Genomic DNA, 14,880 nt, shown 5'->3' on the forward strand with positions numbered 1-14,880 from the left:
TGCTTTCTGTCAGCAGCACCACGGAAGGCGGCACTAGCGGGCCCGCGATGGAGGACGTCTTACAACGCCTCGCTGAGGTTAGCATCCGCCAGCAGCAAATAGCGGAACACCTCGCCACTCGCCTGGGCAGGACGGAGGATGAACTCGCCGCCGTCCGGGCGGCCGCGGCCCAGCGCGTTCCGCTACCTGAGCCTCGGGCACAAGCCACCCGTCTGTTGCCCAAGATGACGGCCGATGACGATGTGGAAGCCTTCCTTCAGGTCTTCGAAAACACTGCCCACCGAGAGGGATGGCCAGAGGACGAGTGGGCACGTGCGCTGGCACCCCTACTCACCGGTGAAGCACAGAGGGCTTACTTCTCGCTTCCCCTGACGAGTGCCGACAGTTATGTCGAAGTGAAGCGAGAGATCCTGGCGAGGCTGGGCCTCTCCCCTGTAAGTGCCGCCCAGCAGTTCCACGAGTGGGAATACAAGCCCCGGGTGCCAGCCCGTGCCCAGGCAGCCGAACTCAGCCGCCTCGCCCAGCACTGGCTGTTGACAGGAAACCCCACACCAACACAGGTAGCGGAACGAGTGGTGGTCGATCGCCTCCTGCGCGCACTACCTCGCGCCCACCGACAGGCCGTCGGCATGAGGGACCCACGTGACGTCCGGGAACTAGTGGAGGCGATCGAGCTGGCGGATGCCGTTCATCCCAGCGGGGCAGGGGACCGGCTGCCGCCATTCCCCCGGAGGGTGGTCCAGGAGCGACGCCCGCTCGAAGGCACCGCGCGACCCGTCAGCAGGCCGACGGTTCCCCCACCGCGAGATGAGCCCATGCCAAGTGCCGAACCACCGTCGCCTCCGCGAGCCTGGCTGGCAGGCTGCATCCTTCACCAACGGGTGCCGGCGGGAGCCCCCGAAGCAGATGTGAAGGTGGATGGAAGACGGTTCCGGGCCCTGTTGGACTCAGGCAGTGCGGTCACCCTCATCCAGGCGCGGCTGTGCGCCCCGCGAAGCGGCCGGAAAAACTTCCTACCGATTACCTGTGTGCACGGAGACACTCGTCAAGTACCGGCCCGTGAAATGGTCATTTCGTCCCCCCAAGGCACCTGGCCAGTGGAGGTAGGCCTGGTGAAGGACCTGCCGGTGGCCGTACTGCTTGGAAGGGATTGGCCCGGCTTCGAGAAGCTGCTGTCCGCCGCTACCCAGCCTGCCAGCCCCAAGGGGAACCGTCGAAGACCGAGGCGGCCGCCTGGACCCCGCCGCCGACCGGCCCTGCTCGTCTCCGACAGTGGGAGAGAAGGTGAGGCCCCCTCCCAATCTACTAATCTGTTTTATGATGTCTACCAACAGGCCGCTGGAGGGGGCTCTTTCGCCAAGGAACAGCGGGAGGACGACCGACTCAAGCACTGTTGGAGCCAGGTGCGAGTCGTGGATGGAGAGGACGTCCTCCCCCGGCCCCACCCTCTCCCACATTTTGTCGTAGAGAATGGCCTGCTGTATTGTGTCGCCCAGCGTAGGGGGGAGGAGAAAAAGTTACTAGTTGTGCCTCGTGCCAAGACCGAGACCATTCTGGAGCTGGCCCATTCCCACCCCATGGCAGGACACCTCGCGGCAGCCAATACTGCCCAACGCATCCGCGACCGTTTCCATTGGCCGGGCCTGGACGCCGAGGTAAAGCGGTTCTGCCAGGCCTGCCCGACCTGTCAGGCCACGTCGCCCCGGACTCCTCCCCCCAGCCCGCTCATCCCGCTGCCTATCATCGAGGTGCCCTTCGAGCGGATTGGAATGGACATAGTGGGGCCGTTGCCGAAGTCTGCCCGAGGGCATGAGCACATCCTGGTCATCGTCGACTATGCCACCCGGTACCCAGAAGCAGTCCCCCTGCGGAAGGCCACCGCAAAGTCCATCGCCCAGGAGCTGTTTCTGCTGGCCAGCCGAGTCGGCCTCCCCTCAGAGATCCTGACTGACCAGGGAACCCCCTTTATGTCCCGGCTAATGGCTGACCTCTGCCGGCTGCTGCGGGTGAAGCAGTTGAGGACCACTGTTTATCACCCCCAGACTGATGGCCTCGTAGAGAGATTTAACCAGACCCTCAAGCAAATGCTCAGACGTGTGGCGGCGGAGGACAAGCGGGATTGGGACCTCATGATCCCCTACGTGCTCTTCGGGATCCGCGAAGTTCCCCAGGCCTCAACTGGCTTCACCCCCTTCGAGCTCCTGTTTGGCCGTCAACCCCGGGGCCTCTTGGACGTGGCCCGGGAAGCGTGGGAGCAGCAGCCGGCCCCGCATCGTACCGTCATCGAACATGTCCGGCAAATGAGGGAACGGATCGACCGAGTGATGCCGTTAGTCCGGGAACACCTCACCAGGGCCCAACAAGCGCAGCAACGTCATTATGACCGGACAGCCCAGCCACGGGAGTTCCAACCGGGAGACCGCGTCATGGTCCTGGTCCCCAGCTCCGCCTGCAAATTTCTGGCCTCCTGGAAGGGGCCCTACTCGGTCGTCGAGAGGGTTGGACCGGTCACTTACCGCCTGAGACAGCCGGGACGACGGCAGGCGGAGCAACTCTACCACGTCAACCTCCTAAAGAAATGGGTGGGGACCCGGGACCAAGTAGCTGCCCTAAGCCTCACCGAGCCCGTGGTTGTGGATATCAACCCCCACCTTTCGGCTGCCCAGAAGACGGAGCTGCAGCACCTGGTCAGTCAGTTCCAGGATGTGTTCTCCTCTCAGCCCGGGCAGACCAACGTGCTTCAACACCATATCCGGACGCCCCCAGGAGTCGTCGTTAGGCAACGGCCCTACCGAGTCCCGGAGGCTCGTCGGCAGGCTATTGAGGAAGAGGTCCAACAGATGCTAAAGTTGGGGGTAATAGAACCATCCCGGAGTCCGTGGTCCAGCCCCATTGTGATGGTCCCAAAGCCGGATGGCACCCTCCGCTTTTGTAACGACTTCCGCCGCCTGAACGAAGTCTCCGAATTCGACGGGTACCCCATGCCTCGGGTGGACGAACTGCTGGACCGGCTAGGAAGGGCCCGGTATATCAGCACCCTAGACCTAACCAAGGGCTATTGGCAGGTACCGCTCTCCGAGGCCGCCAAGCCGAAAACCGCCTTCTCCACCCCCAGTGGCCACTGGCAGTACCGGACCCTTCCCTTCGGCCTACATGGGGCCCCCGCGACGTTCCAGCGGATGATGGACATCCTCCTGCGGCCTCACCAAGCTTACGCGGCCGCCTACCTGGATGACGTCGTGGTCCACTCCGAGGCGTGGGACGAACATCTGAATCGTCTGCGGAGGGTGCTCTCGGAGCTCCGGCGGGCTGGACTTACCGCCAACCCCCGAAAATGCCACCTAGCCCTCTCTGAGGCCAAGTACCTGGGCTATCAAGTCGGCCGAGGACTCATCCGGCCGCAAGACAAGAAAGTTGAGGCCATCCACGCCGCACCAAGACCGGAGACAAAGACCCAGGTACGAGCCTTCTTGGGGTTGGCGGGTTATTATCGTTGTTTTATCCCCAACTTCTCCTCTTTAGCCGCCCCCCTGACAGACCTGACCAGGAAGGGGCAGCCGGAGAAAGTATGCTGGACCCCGTCGGCGGAAGAAGCCTTCTCCCAGGTGAAAGCAGCACTCACGTCCTCGCCGGTACTCCGCGCCCCGGACTTTAGCTGCCCCTTCCTGCTGCAGACGGATGCTTCCGACACAGGACTAGGAGCGGTCCTCTCCCAAATTCAGGAAGGTGAGGAGCATCCGATCATCTACATCAGCAGGAAGCTGTCCCCCGCCGAGAGGAAATACGCCGCTGTGGAGAAGGAAGCCCTGGCCATCAGGTGGGCAGTCCTGGAGCTCCGGTACTACCTCCTGGGCCGCAAGTTCACCCTGGTAACCGACCACGCGCCCCTACAGTGGATGGCCCGCGCCAAGGACACCAACGCCAGGGTGACTCGCTGGTTCCTAGCGCTCCAGGACTTCCACTTCGAAGTCCGCCATCGAGCTGGGGCCGCCAACGCGAACGCCGATGGCCTCTCCCGGATCTGGACAGCTTATGCAGGTCTGTCAGGGGTCATTCCCCACCCTCCCCTAATCTCACCCCTACTTTCTACATGTCTTCGCAGGACCAGAACGACGCTTAGGGGGGGGGGGATGTGACGAGCACTCCCAGAGGAATCAGCGTCGCCCTGGAAACCAAACCAAAACACCTGCACGTCCTCGTCACCGGCTGATCGGTCACAGCTGCTCCCCATCAGCCAGCACATTGAAAAGCAGCACATCTTGCACTGAGAAGAGGTTCTCAAACAGAACGCGAAGCTGGACTAACCCCTCTCTCCTATCCCCACAGAAAGCAGCGAGTGACCGACAGCCCACACCCTTTGGAGCACGTCTGGACACCCACTTTCCCCTTGATTGGCACAGAGGAGCACGGAGAGCACACGGGGAGCACCAACCAGCGGAAAGCAGATCAGGACACTTCACCAGGCACCCTTCACTTTTCAATAAACCCACCCTCCGGGGCTTTTGATTTCACGTACCTCTTGTCGAGTGGTTCTTCACCCCGTGACAATATATATATATATATATATATATATATATATATATATATATATATATATATATATATATATATATATATATATATATATATATATATATATATTGATTAATAGGTTTATGCAATAAATAAATAAAAAAATAAAATCTGTTGTATCTTATCTTTTTTTTTTTTTTTACAGCAGTTTAATTTAGTGGATGTTTTCATCCCAAACATAAGGAAAGGGTAGTACTTAATTTGCCCACATTGTATTGTTGAGTTTTTTTTTTTTTTTTTATTTCAAAGAATTTTCCCAAAATATGTGTAAAAATAAGATTTGTCACGAAAAATCATTCAATTTGCTGAAGCACAGAGAAAGCTGTGGCCAAATTAAGACTCAACATTACCCCCTAGTGGACGAAAATGTTGCCAATCAGACAGCCTTTCCTTGTGTAGACAGTTGCATAGTGAAGATTACCCCAAAGCACCACATAGTGTCCAACCTACTCTAATACTATTATAACCTGTTTAAATGTGAACAAGGGATCTACAACATTAAATAAATACTTTATTTATACCTTGTACATGAAAAATCTAAAAGACTGGACACAACTATGGGACACGGTTGTGCAGCAGTGAGCATCACAACAGTGAAAGGAACCTCAAGGTTGTAAATGTGTGAATTTGTATAGGGCCCCATTCCTGTATTTTGCCCGAGGCCCCCAAATCACTAAATCCGTCCCTGGTAATTTATTATATTCGGTCTTATTGCTATTTATATGAAATGTTATTTAATAAAAGTTTTATTTTATTTTATTTATTTATTTATTTTTTTTAGAAAGTTATTTTGAGTTTTATAAAAGTGCTATAATATAACTTACTACTTATAAGTTAACACTAAGCATTACTAAAGGATTTAGCATACAATGTTGGTGGAAAATACTAGACAATTTTGGCAGTCAAAACCCCACCAAGTTTTGGGGAAAAAAATAAATAAAATGTTACAGTATTTCCATATCTACTTGTTTAATTAGTAACTGAAAATTGCATTTACTGCTCGATTTCCCAGTTTAACCATAGGCCTACAAAGAGAATTGAGATAATCCAGTCAATCAAATGAAAAAGAATAAAAACAATATGAAAATTAAAAAAAAAAAAATACTTTCGAATTTCGAACGGATAGAATAATTCTAAATGAAGACTTTTGTCACAGAACATGGCATACTTAGAGATTGTATGCGAACTTATGTTAGACCTATACTTAAATTGAAACAGGTTTGTTTTAACGGCTTAATATTATCATCAGTACTTAACCAGATTAGCTCAAGTTACTAAATCAAGTAATTCTCTCTTCATTTGTGATCTTTTGACAACAGCAGAGACGAAGTGACAACAATCGAACCTTCAAACAAGTGTCTGGCGCCATCTAGTCGAAAACAGATGAAATGTGAAGTGTGGTGGGTCTTATTCATTGGTTACAGGGCCGCTGCTGTGCCCCCCTTCCTCAAATATGATGATGAAAAAAACCAACAACAACAAAACACCTACTATAAGGGGTGAAAATAGAACTTTGTATTTGTACATTGTATTATTTACAAATTACAATTGTAGCTCTCAACATTTACCCATGGCTATAACTTTATTATGACTAATTTATTTTATAGTCTCAAGCATTCAGAAATCATACAAAAGGATATGAAGCAGTTTTACTATGATAAGACCTTTATTTTTAGCTTTATTTTTGTAAGGGTTGTGATATGCACGTTTTTGTTGTTGAATACATTTTAAAGGCTGTCATCTATAGCAAAAAGGTGTCCAAAAATGAAAGATTAAGTGAATATTTGAATTAAATGTTTGGTTAGCAGCCTAAACAAGGATTTGATTGTTCTGTAAGTGTAACACCAGTAATTACATGGCATTTGGCTCCCTTTGCAGGCATTTGTAATAACATGTACATAAAATGTTTATTTTGTATTTGCCTACATTATGTATTTTAACAGCATTATTATTAACCGATCATTATTGCCTCATTGTTTTTCCATGTAATGCATTTTAAGTAATTTTAAAGGCTATTGATGGCTTAGAACTGTTTTTATAGCAACAACAACAAAAATATTACAGCATATTAATAATTTTTTTAAGTATTATTTGAAGTAACAAAACCATGGCTACAAGAATGATGATTTGTGGTGTTATTGTTAAAACCATGGGTCATTTTCGTAAGGGAACCTGAAAAAAAGGAATGTGCCTGAAAGTGAGAAACAGGCCTCGTTTTTACCAAAATTATTTATAATTTATTTTAATATATATTAAAAATGTATAAGGTGTGCATTGTAGCTGACACCTAAATGAACACATTACAATTGTTTTATGACTGCAAGTCTTTCTCCTCAAATGCTATTGAGATTCAAATTTGTTGAGTCCATGTGAAAAAAATATGATTTACAGTTTATTTTAATAAATATCAAACATTCAATTAAATTGCGCATTATAGCTGACACCCAAATGAACAATTACAGTTGTTTTATGACTGTAAGTCATTATCTTCAAATGCTACTGACGTTAGAAAAGTGTATAAAAATATCACAGGTAACTTTAGAGACGGTCCCTAAATTTGAGACTCTCGAACGTCCAACGTCAAGCCAACTTAATGCCTGTTTTTTTTTTTTTTTTTTACTTTCTTAAGTTTTCTTTTCTCTGCGCCGGATTGCTGATGTCCTTTACCTGGGCAAACATGACCTTTCTTTTACTGTCTATGGGTGCGAGCGCGGATGGGAGAATGGCGCATGTTTTTTTGTTGTTGTTGTTTTTTTTTTAGCAAATGGGATGGTGCCCCCTCTGGGAGTTGGTGCCCTACGCAGACAGCGTACTCTGACAAGACAGGACAACATAGTTTTTTTTTAGGTTTTCAAAAAACCTTTCATTTCATGAGAACCTCAATTTCATGAGAATGCTGGGAATGTTTTGCTGTTTTTCTGAGATTTCCCAGTGTAATTCTATTTTTAATATCATACTGAAACTTGCATATTAACATAATATGACATAAGAGTTTTTTACAGTCTTGTCAGTGACTGCATAACTAAACACTGACTCACGCTTTGATTTCTGATCCTCCAGACCCTGAGATGATTCACATGTATTCCATGGAAAGTCATGACTGTGTCAAATCTGTTTTCTTCATCTACTGACAGAAAGGCTGATCTCAGTGTCTATGCTTCCTTTTGCTTGACTTTTCAGATTTGTTTTCTACATTGCATTTCTAGCTGGACACCAAACAATAACAAACTAAATCTCTATTACAGTGCACTTCAGCATCTAACTAAAAGTGTCCACTGTATCCTGGCCTTTCTGAAGTATTGAAATTTGAGACAAGGGGGAAAAAAAAAGATATTTATTTATTTTTCTTAAACAAAAATAATACAGAAATCTCATAAAGCAATATAATCACAGGTAAACTATGTGTCCTAAAATGTTTTGGTGAGATTTAACACAACATTTGAGCCTATAGGTATATTTTAACTATAAAATTCAGCAATGGTAAATACATAGCACCATTTCCAAAGAATTTCAAGCACAAAACGACACAATTCCTTGTTTTATTATTCTGGAATTTGGATATAAGAGAAAATTTCAAGTCGGCGTCAACAAATTCCCTTCGAGAATACACTTTATTATGACATTTTTAAGTCAAGATATTTGAAAAGGGTTATAAAACACAATACAAAACAAAACAAAACGCATTATACTTTTCCTATATCTCTCCTCCTTGAGTCTAATCTTAAAAAGTCTGGGCCTTCATTGACACTTCATAGCATTACTATTTACAAAAAAAGCCATATAAAAGTGATATAAATAGGCTCACCAGCCAAAGACACCTTTTTTTTGTGTGTGTCATGCACACTGTGTCTTCGCTGTATTCAATCTTCATGAACTGTCAGTTTCTTTGATCACATTAGGGTCTAAATATTCAGGCCTGGAGGAGACGGCCATTAGGTTAGAGTCTGTTATCTGAGTAGTGTTCTCAGTTCTACAACAATCTCTGAGACCTAAACTCTCATTCTTTCTTCCTCAGGACAATATAAATGAAGCCACTGATGAGCGTGAGAGGGAAAGCCAGCCAGGCCAGGACGAAGGCGTATCCGTAAGCATCATTCTCATTTTTCATCTCTGGACTCATCACCGTGTAGATGATGGCCCCGCTCATCACAAACAGACCTTCGGGAGACAGAAAGAGAATGAATAAAAACCTGTAGACGGGGTCCTTCAGTTGGGATAGGCGAAATTTGGATCTGATAGACCCGGTGAGGAAATACTCACTGGCAAGGACCTGGAAGACGGCTGTGAAAAAGAAGCGACCTCCCTTTACAAGAGTGAAGAGCTGGCAGAGGAAGAAGATGAAGGAGATCAAGCAGAAAATGGTGGCTAGGACCATGAGGGCTTGAACTGCTTGAAGCCAGTCTGACAGATTGTAAAGAAACACAGACAAAAAAACAAAAACAGAATGAACATTACATTGCTACTAAGTCTTATGTTTCTCTTTCTCATATAAGAACGCATTTTGTCATTGTACTGATGATGCGTTATCGCCCATTTGGAACTTTTAAATAAATATGGAACTTTTCAAAGAACTCCTGAAGACTCACCAGCATCACTAGTCCCACTGCAGTCAGCTTCTCCATTCTTTTGTGTGCAGTCATACCAGAGGTGATAATTCCTAACTCCATCTGTTCTCCAGGCCTTTTTTATGTAAAGAAACACCCATATGATCACATCTACACACGAACCTATCCTTCAATAAATTCCAGCTCAGAAATATGACCCACTGAAGCAAAAGCAAGCCAAGTCAGAGCTCAAAGATGATACTCACATTAGCACATGTGGAGATGAAGAGAATGATAAGGTCTGTCAGATGCAAGACTATCGTCGCTAACAGAATGGCCAGCATTTTGAGGTTCGTCTAAGAGAATAGAAACAGAAAGTAATCACAGTTCATCCTTGAATACACACACCTGGCGGCTTTATAGAGGGCAGCGTTTACTCGTGCAGTTCCACATCTGACCACCAGATCGCGCTGCTATCAAACTTATCCCAACACAAACACCCGTTCAGTCCTGTCTGTTTTCTTTCTTTTTTTCCTCCTACATTTTAATCGAAAACATCTGTATTGTGGAAACATTACGCTGATCATTACACTAATCACACTGCAATGTTTGAAAAGCCATCTAATATCTATATTTATCAGAAAAACACGTCCCACATGCAGTCACGTCACTTTTGCCGCATTTTTTCCCACGTCTTAACTGTTTAACTTTTCTGTTGTTGTTTTTTTTTTCACCCCGCCTGTTATGAGAAGCTAACAAAAATGTAATAAAATGAAATATTTGTTGAGTACGAACTGAGGCAGATTTCGGAACCATACAAAAAGAAAAAGAAGGAAAAATTCCAAAGCAGCGTTCCAAAGCATTTGTTTTCGTCCAGACCAAAACTCCGTGAGCGACTATGATTAAAAAAACAAAACTTTACAGCTGCTCGTATCAAAATATTGGATATTCAGAGTAACAGTGTAAAACTAATACTAATAATATAATTAACAAAAACAAACGTATTAAAAACATAATAAGAAGCGCAATAAGAATAATAGCTTAAAAAAAGAACACTTCCCAAGAAGACAAACATGAGCTAAGGTTAGGACGTCTCCTGAAGGAAAATAGTGGTAAACAGAACTGTGGCTGAGTAAGTTAGCCTATCTCCTGAAAAAACGTGCAAAAATTCCATAAATTAACCAAAGTAAAAAGAAAACGTCCAACGTTCTCCAACTTACAGGTGAAGGGAAGAGGAAAAAATCCTTGAAAAGCTAAAAGAGAGCAGCGAGAAAACACTGGGTTGCCTTTACTATGGGATCCCACTTAGATTCTTAGATTCTCAAAGCACGAGTCTCTGTATTCCAGATGTAGTACCACAGCAGTATTTGCTTTTTTCCCTCTCTTCTATTCTTTACTCTTTTTTTCGGAAACGTGAGAACACCGCCCTGAAGCGTCACTGCGTCACACTCTTTTCTTTTCCCTCCCATACTTCACAAGTTCTGACTTTAAAGGCTTAGATAGAGAGAGAGAGAGAAAAAATACGCTATTAAGCATTTATTCAAGCGCTTTAAACTTTACCCACTAACGATTTAAACTTAAACTAATGTTGGTAGACTTTAAGGGAACGTTAACCCTTTAATCACCATACATACACAATGTGATTGGTTTTATCATAAATTCATGAAATTAGCTGTATGGTTATGTCACAGAGAGCTTTTGTGTTTTACACACTTTTACAGCATATTCAGCTTTGTCCTTCATTTTGAACAGTGTGATGTAGTGGTATAAGGCGGGTCTAAATGTGCTAGTGTTTATAGTGTGTACTAGTGTGTGTGGAGCCCCATAGGCCCCTCCCAGTGGCCCCATGGTATGCCCAGAATGCTGGCATGTATCTGTTTACTTCTGCATCTGGACTGCATAGCTAATAGATCCCAACTTAGTCGCTTTGAAGTTAAATACAAACAGGATTTCGACTTTTATTAAACTTTTTGAATAAAACATTAGTCTTGTAACTCTTTGCAAATGCTTGATCCTATCGACACTTGAAGATGTTTTGGTGCAGTCCGCGTGACTATGAGCCCCATTCTTTGTCACGCCCTCATCAGGAGTCCCATGGCAGCAGCTGTGTTTGTAAATAAAGCGAGGGAGGCGTTCCCTGTGCCAGTCTGTTTTCTTTGTTGTTGTTGTTTTTTCTGTGAGCTGCTTAGGGTGTGAGTGTTGGATGGCATAGCTGTGGGTTGGCTCAGGAGCTCTGCTGTTCTGTGAGATGGATGGATTATGGGTCAGAGTATGGGCTAGTGCCGGCAGGGCAATACGTTTACTCTGATCTCCTCGTTTGATGCAGGTCATAGGGAGGGTCATAAATATACGGCCATTCACTGAACTGTCTGACACAGTGCTGGCAGTGGACCATTAAGGGTCTTAAAGCCTTGTTGCTCAGCAAGATTTTTAAATTGATTTATCAGTAACTTTTATAAATTTAAGAAATATAACAACTTTGTAAGGACAAATAAACACACACACAAACACACACCCCCCCCCCACACACACACACATATATATATATATATATATATATATATATATATATATATATATATATATATATATATATATATATATATATATATATATATATATATATATTTACATAACCCCCTGTTGGTTCATGAGGGAAGTGCAGGAGATTTGTGAGTTAATGAAAATCATTAAGACTGGAAATAAATAATTATACATAAATATAATGAATTGCAAGAGCTTTGTGAGATGATGAAAACGAATAATTCATTAAGTAATTAAAATGTGAAATAATTATAATTAATAAAGAAAAGAACAAATAAATAAATAAATAATACTTTTTAAAAATGATGACAAAACATTTTATTTATGAGTTGATGAAAAGTATTATATATATATAAATATATAAAGAGTTTTCTTTATTTTCTATTAAATTGTAGATTCACACTGAAGGCATCAAAACTATGAATTAACACATGTGGAATTATATATTGAATTATATACATAACAAAAAAGTGTGAAACAACTGAAAATATTCATATTGTAGGTTCTTCAAAGTAGCCACCTTTTGCTTTGATTACTGCTTTGCACACTCTTGGCTTTCTCTTGATGAGCTTCAAGAGGTAGTCACCTGAAATGGTCTTCCAACAGTCTTGAAGGGGTTCCCCGGGAGATGCTTAGCACTTGTTGGCCCTTTTTCCTTCAGTCTGCGGTCCAGTTCACCCCTAAACCATCTGGATTGGGTTCAGGTCCGGTGACTGTGGAGGCCAGGTCATCTGGCGCAGCACCCCATCAACTCTCCTTCTTGGTCAAATAGCCCTTGATGCCTTCAGTGTGACTATACAACTTAAAGTTTTAGGTCAAAGGGGTTGGACAAAAAATCTAATCTGAGAATCCCTGGAATAAGGAATCCTCATGAGAACTTCATATGACTTTGCCTAAAATCCCAACGTTATTTTTTTTAAAAATTAGATTTTGCTTCCCAAATGTTTAATGTGATCTCATACTTCTCAATCTCACTGTAAATAGAAGGGTTCCCTCCATGGGAAGGTTAATTATGGCTCGCATGTGAACAATGAATGATGCCAGAAATGTAATGTGGCTGTTTATAACATAGTTTGACAGGAAGAACCACAGGCCATATGACTCCATCTTACTAAAACAACATCTATTTACTATAAGAAAATTCTAAATTCTGACTTAAACATTTCCTTCTGATGAAGCAGTCAGTGATGCCGAAGTGACTCACGATTGAGACTGAGATGAGCGAGTATGGTTTAGATCAACATGCTGCTTGAGTCAGAGAGCTCTTGGTCTGGCTTCATTTAGTTTATTGACCACTAAACCAGAAGAATGTGTCATGACCTGTATTTTAAGGCTGAATGTGGTTATCTTAAGTTTATCTTTCACATTATAAACATTAATGCACAAGTTTTTAAAGACAAAGTTTTAAATCAAACTTTTACAGTTTGATTTTGTCGCATTCCTGCTTTCACATTGTCATTTGGGTTTTAATTTCTGCGATTTAAGACAGAATATGTTCATGTCAACTGTAACAGTACCAGAGTTCGGAAAATCTCTTTCACGCCAACCAAACTGACGTCAAACAGGTCTGCACCAGAAGCTCCAGTATGGAAACGTCCATTGAGAAAAAGTAGTCTTGGATAATATAATATTAATGAAATAAAAGGCCATATAAGTGCACTTAGAGAGAGAGACACTTTTATGACACTTTTTAAACAGTGCCCTTTTCATTAATAATAAAAAAAGCTTCAAAATAATTTCTCAATCATTAGGTTTAAATTATCTTTCTTTAAAGTACACTTTCTTTGTGAAGTACTTAAGTTTGAATTTTAATGGTAGCTTGTTATACAATACAATAAGTTGATATATTTAAATGCACTGAATGGCAACTATAACATCTTTAATGTCTAATTATAAATACATTTAAACACATGACATACAGAAAAAATATATTAAAGTATTTTTTAGTTTACTATAAATTCTCGTCAGTACTTTTAGCAGTACACTTTAACCATATTTCAAAGACATCAGAAGTAATTATGAAATTACATATAACTTGGGTAAAACTTTACAGACCAATTCTCACTATTAAGCAGTTGCTTATTAGCATGCATATTATTAACATATTGGCTGTTTATTAGTACACATATTTTGCAGATTCTAACCCTACCCAATATCTAAACTTAACAACTACCTTTAACTATTAATAAGCAGCTAATCAGGAGTTTATTGAGGCAAACATTGTAGTTAATGGTTCATTAATGGCAAAAATTGACCTTAGTATAAAGTGTGACCTTGACTTCTACCTAAGTGGAAGTTCAGCTAATTCCATTTAATCTAAAACTATAACAAATTTCCATTTAACATGCATCTAAGTGTGTGAATACTTTACATTGAGTTCACACTTGAGTATATAAATTTAAAGTATATTAATTATATAACAAGCACTCTTTAAAAAGTATCACAAGTGTATCACAAAGGCCCTATACTTGTGGAAAAAGTGATGACAATTCATTCATCATGTAGTAACGAAGTGTGTATTTTGTTTGTTTGATGGAAACCACTTTGCTTGACTTTACGATTAAATCTAACTTCATTTCGAAGCTCAGTCCCAAATATTTTTTTTTTTTGTAGGGATTGCATTTTATTGCATGCCAAAAGCTCGATGTCTCAAAACACATGTTGTGACTAAAATCTTTTTTCCGTTATAAGCCGCTAGCTAGTGTTCCTCGTGGTCTGGTGAGTCACGTCTCTAAGGCCCGTCTGCTTCGAGAGGAGACTGGTTTAGTAGGAATGACACTTCACGGCAAGCCACGCCGCATCAGGAAAGCTTGACAGTAATCGGGGAGGTTTCGTTATTAGTTTTGGATGCGGAACAACCTTGGGAATTTCACATGTGTCTGGAGAGAGGGAGGAGCCACCATCATGCTGGAGCGAAACCAGAGAAAAATAGAGCAAATGGAAGTCATTGACTCGCAACGGAGAGAAAAAAACTTCATGGGTGTGGGCTGAAATGAATATTATGTCACCAGAGCAGTGAGGGAGGACATCCTGAACAGATGAGGCTAACGTGTTGAAATGCACTGGGTGGAGGAGACGAGCATTAATTCACATATGTCTCAGTGCTGAAATGGGTTAGATCAACAAATCACATTACGGGTTTGTCGAAAACTTTGGCCGGTCTTTTGAAATCTGTCAACGCCATTCCCTTTTACATTTAATTTCTCATGCAACGACATTG

General features: G+C 43.4%; 2 protein-coding genes across 2 annotated transcripts; one reads left to right on the top strand and one right to left on the bottom strand.

Moving 5' to 3' along the window:
* Positions 1 to 545: 545 nt before the first annotated feature.
* LOC127953844 (uncharacterized) lies at positions 546 to 4,562 on the top strand. Its single transcript, XM_052553178.1, has 2 exons — positions 546 to 4,038; positions 4,327 to 4,562. The coding sequence occupies exons 1-2, from the start codon at positions 630 to 632 to the stop codon at positions 4,338 to 4,340; spliced, it is 3,423 nt and encodes a 1,140-aa protein (XP_052409138.1). The 5' UTR covers positions 546 to 629; the 3' UTR covers positions 4,341 to 4,562.
* A 3,329-nt stretch (positions 4,563 to 7,891) lies between these two features.
* Positions 7,892 to 10,521, bottom strand: LOC127951754 (peripheral myelin protein 22). Its single transcript, XM_052549754.1, has 5 exons — positions 10,337 to 10,521; positions 9,383 to 9,472; positions 9,159 to 9,252; positions 8,833 to 8,973; positions 7,892 to 8,730 (listed from the first exon to the last, which is right to left on the bottom strand). The coding sequence occupies exons 2-5, from the start codon at positions 9,458 to 9,460 to the stop codon at positions 8,570 to 8,572; spliced, it is 474 nt and encodes a 157-aa protein (XP_052405714.1). The 5' UTR covers positions 9,461 to 9,472; positions 10,337 to 10,521; the 3' UTR covers positions 7,892 to 8,569.
* Between the last annotated feature and the right edge of the window lie 4,359 nt (positions 10,522 to 14,880).

This window comes from Carassius gibelio, chromosome B3 (assembly GCF_023724105.1).
Source record: "Carassius gibelio isolate Cgi1373 ecotype wild population from Czech Republic chromosome B3, carGib1.2-hapl.c, whole genome shotgun sequence".
Taxonomy (NCBI): Eukaryota; Metazoa; Chordata; class Actinopteri; order Cypriniformes; family Cyprinidae; genus Carassius; species Carassius gibelio.

What these genes read in the sequence shown, in the direction of transcription:
- LOC127953844 (XM_052553178.1), top strand. Translation starts at nt 630, where the DNA reads ATGAGGGACCCACGTGACGTCCGGGAACTAGTGGAGGCGATCGAGCTG.
- LOC127951754 (XM_052549754.1), bottom strand. Translation starts at nt 9,460, where the DNA reads ATGCTGGCCATTCTGTTAGCGACGATAGTCTTGCATCTGACAGACCTT. An exon ending in TCATCTCCACATGTGCTAAT is followed by an intron (nt 9,253 to 9,382) that starts GTGAGTATCATC and finishes TACATAAAAAAG; the next exon opens with GCCTGGAGAACAGATGGAGT. An exon ending in CGTCTTCCAGGTCCTTGCCA is followed by an intron (nt 8,731 to 8,832) that starts GTGAGTATTTCC and finishes TGTCTCCCGAAG; the next exon opens with GTCTGTTTGTGATGAGCGGG.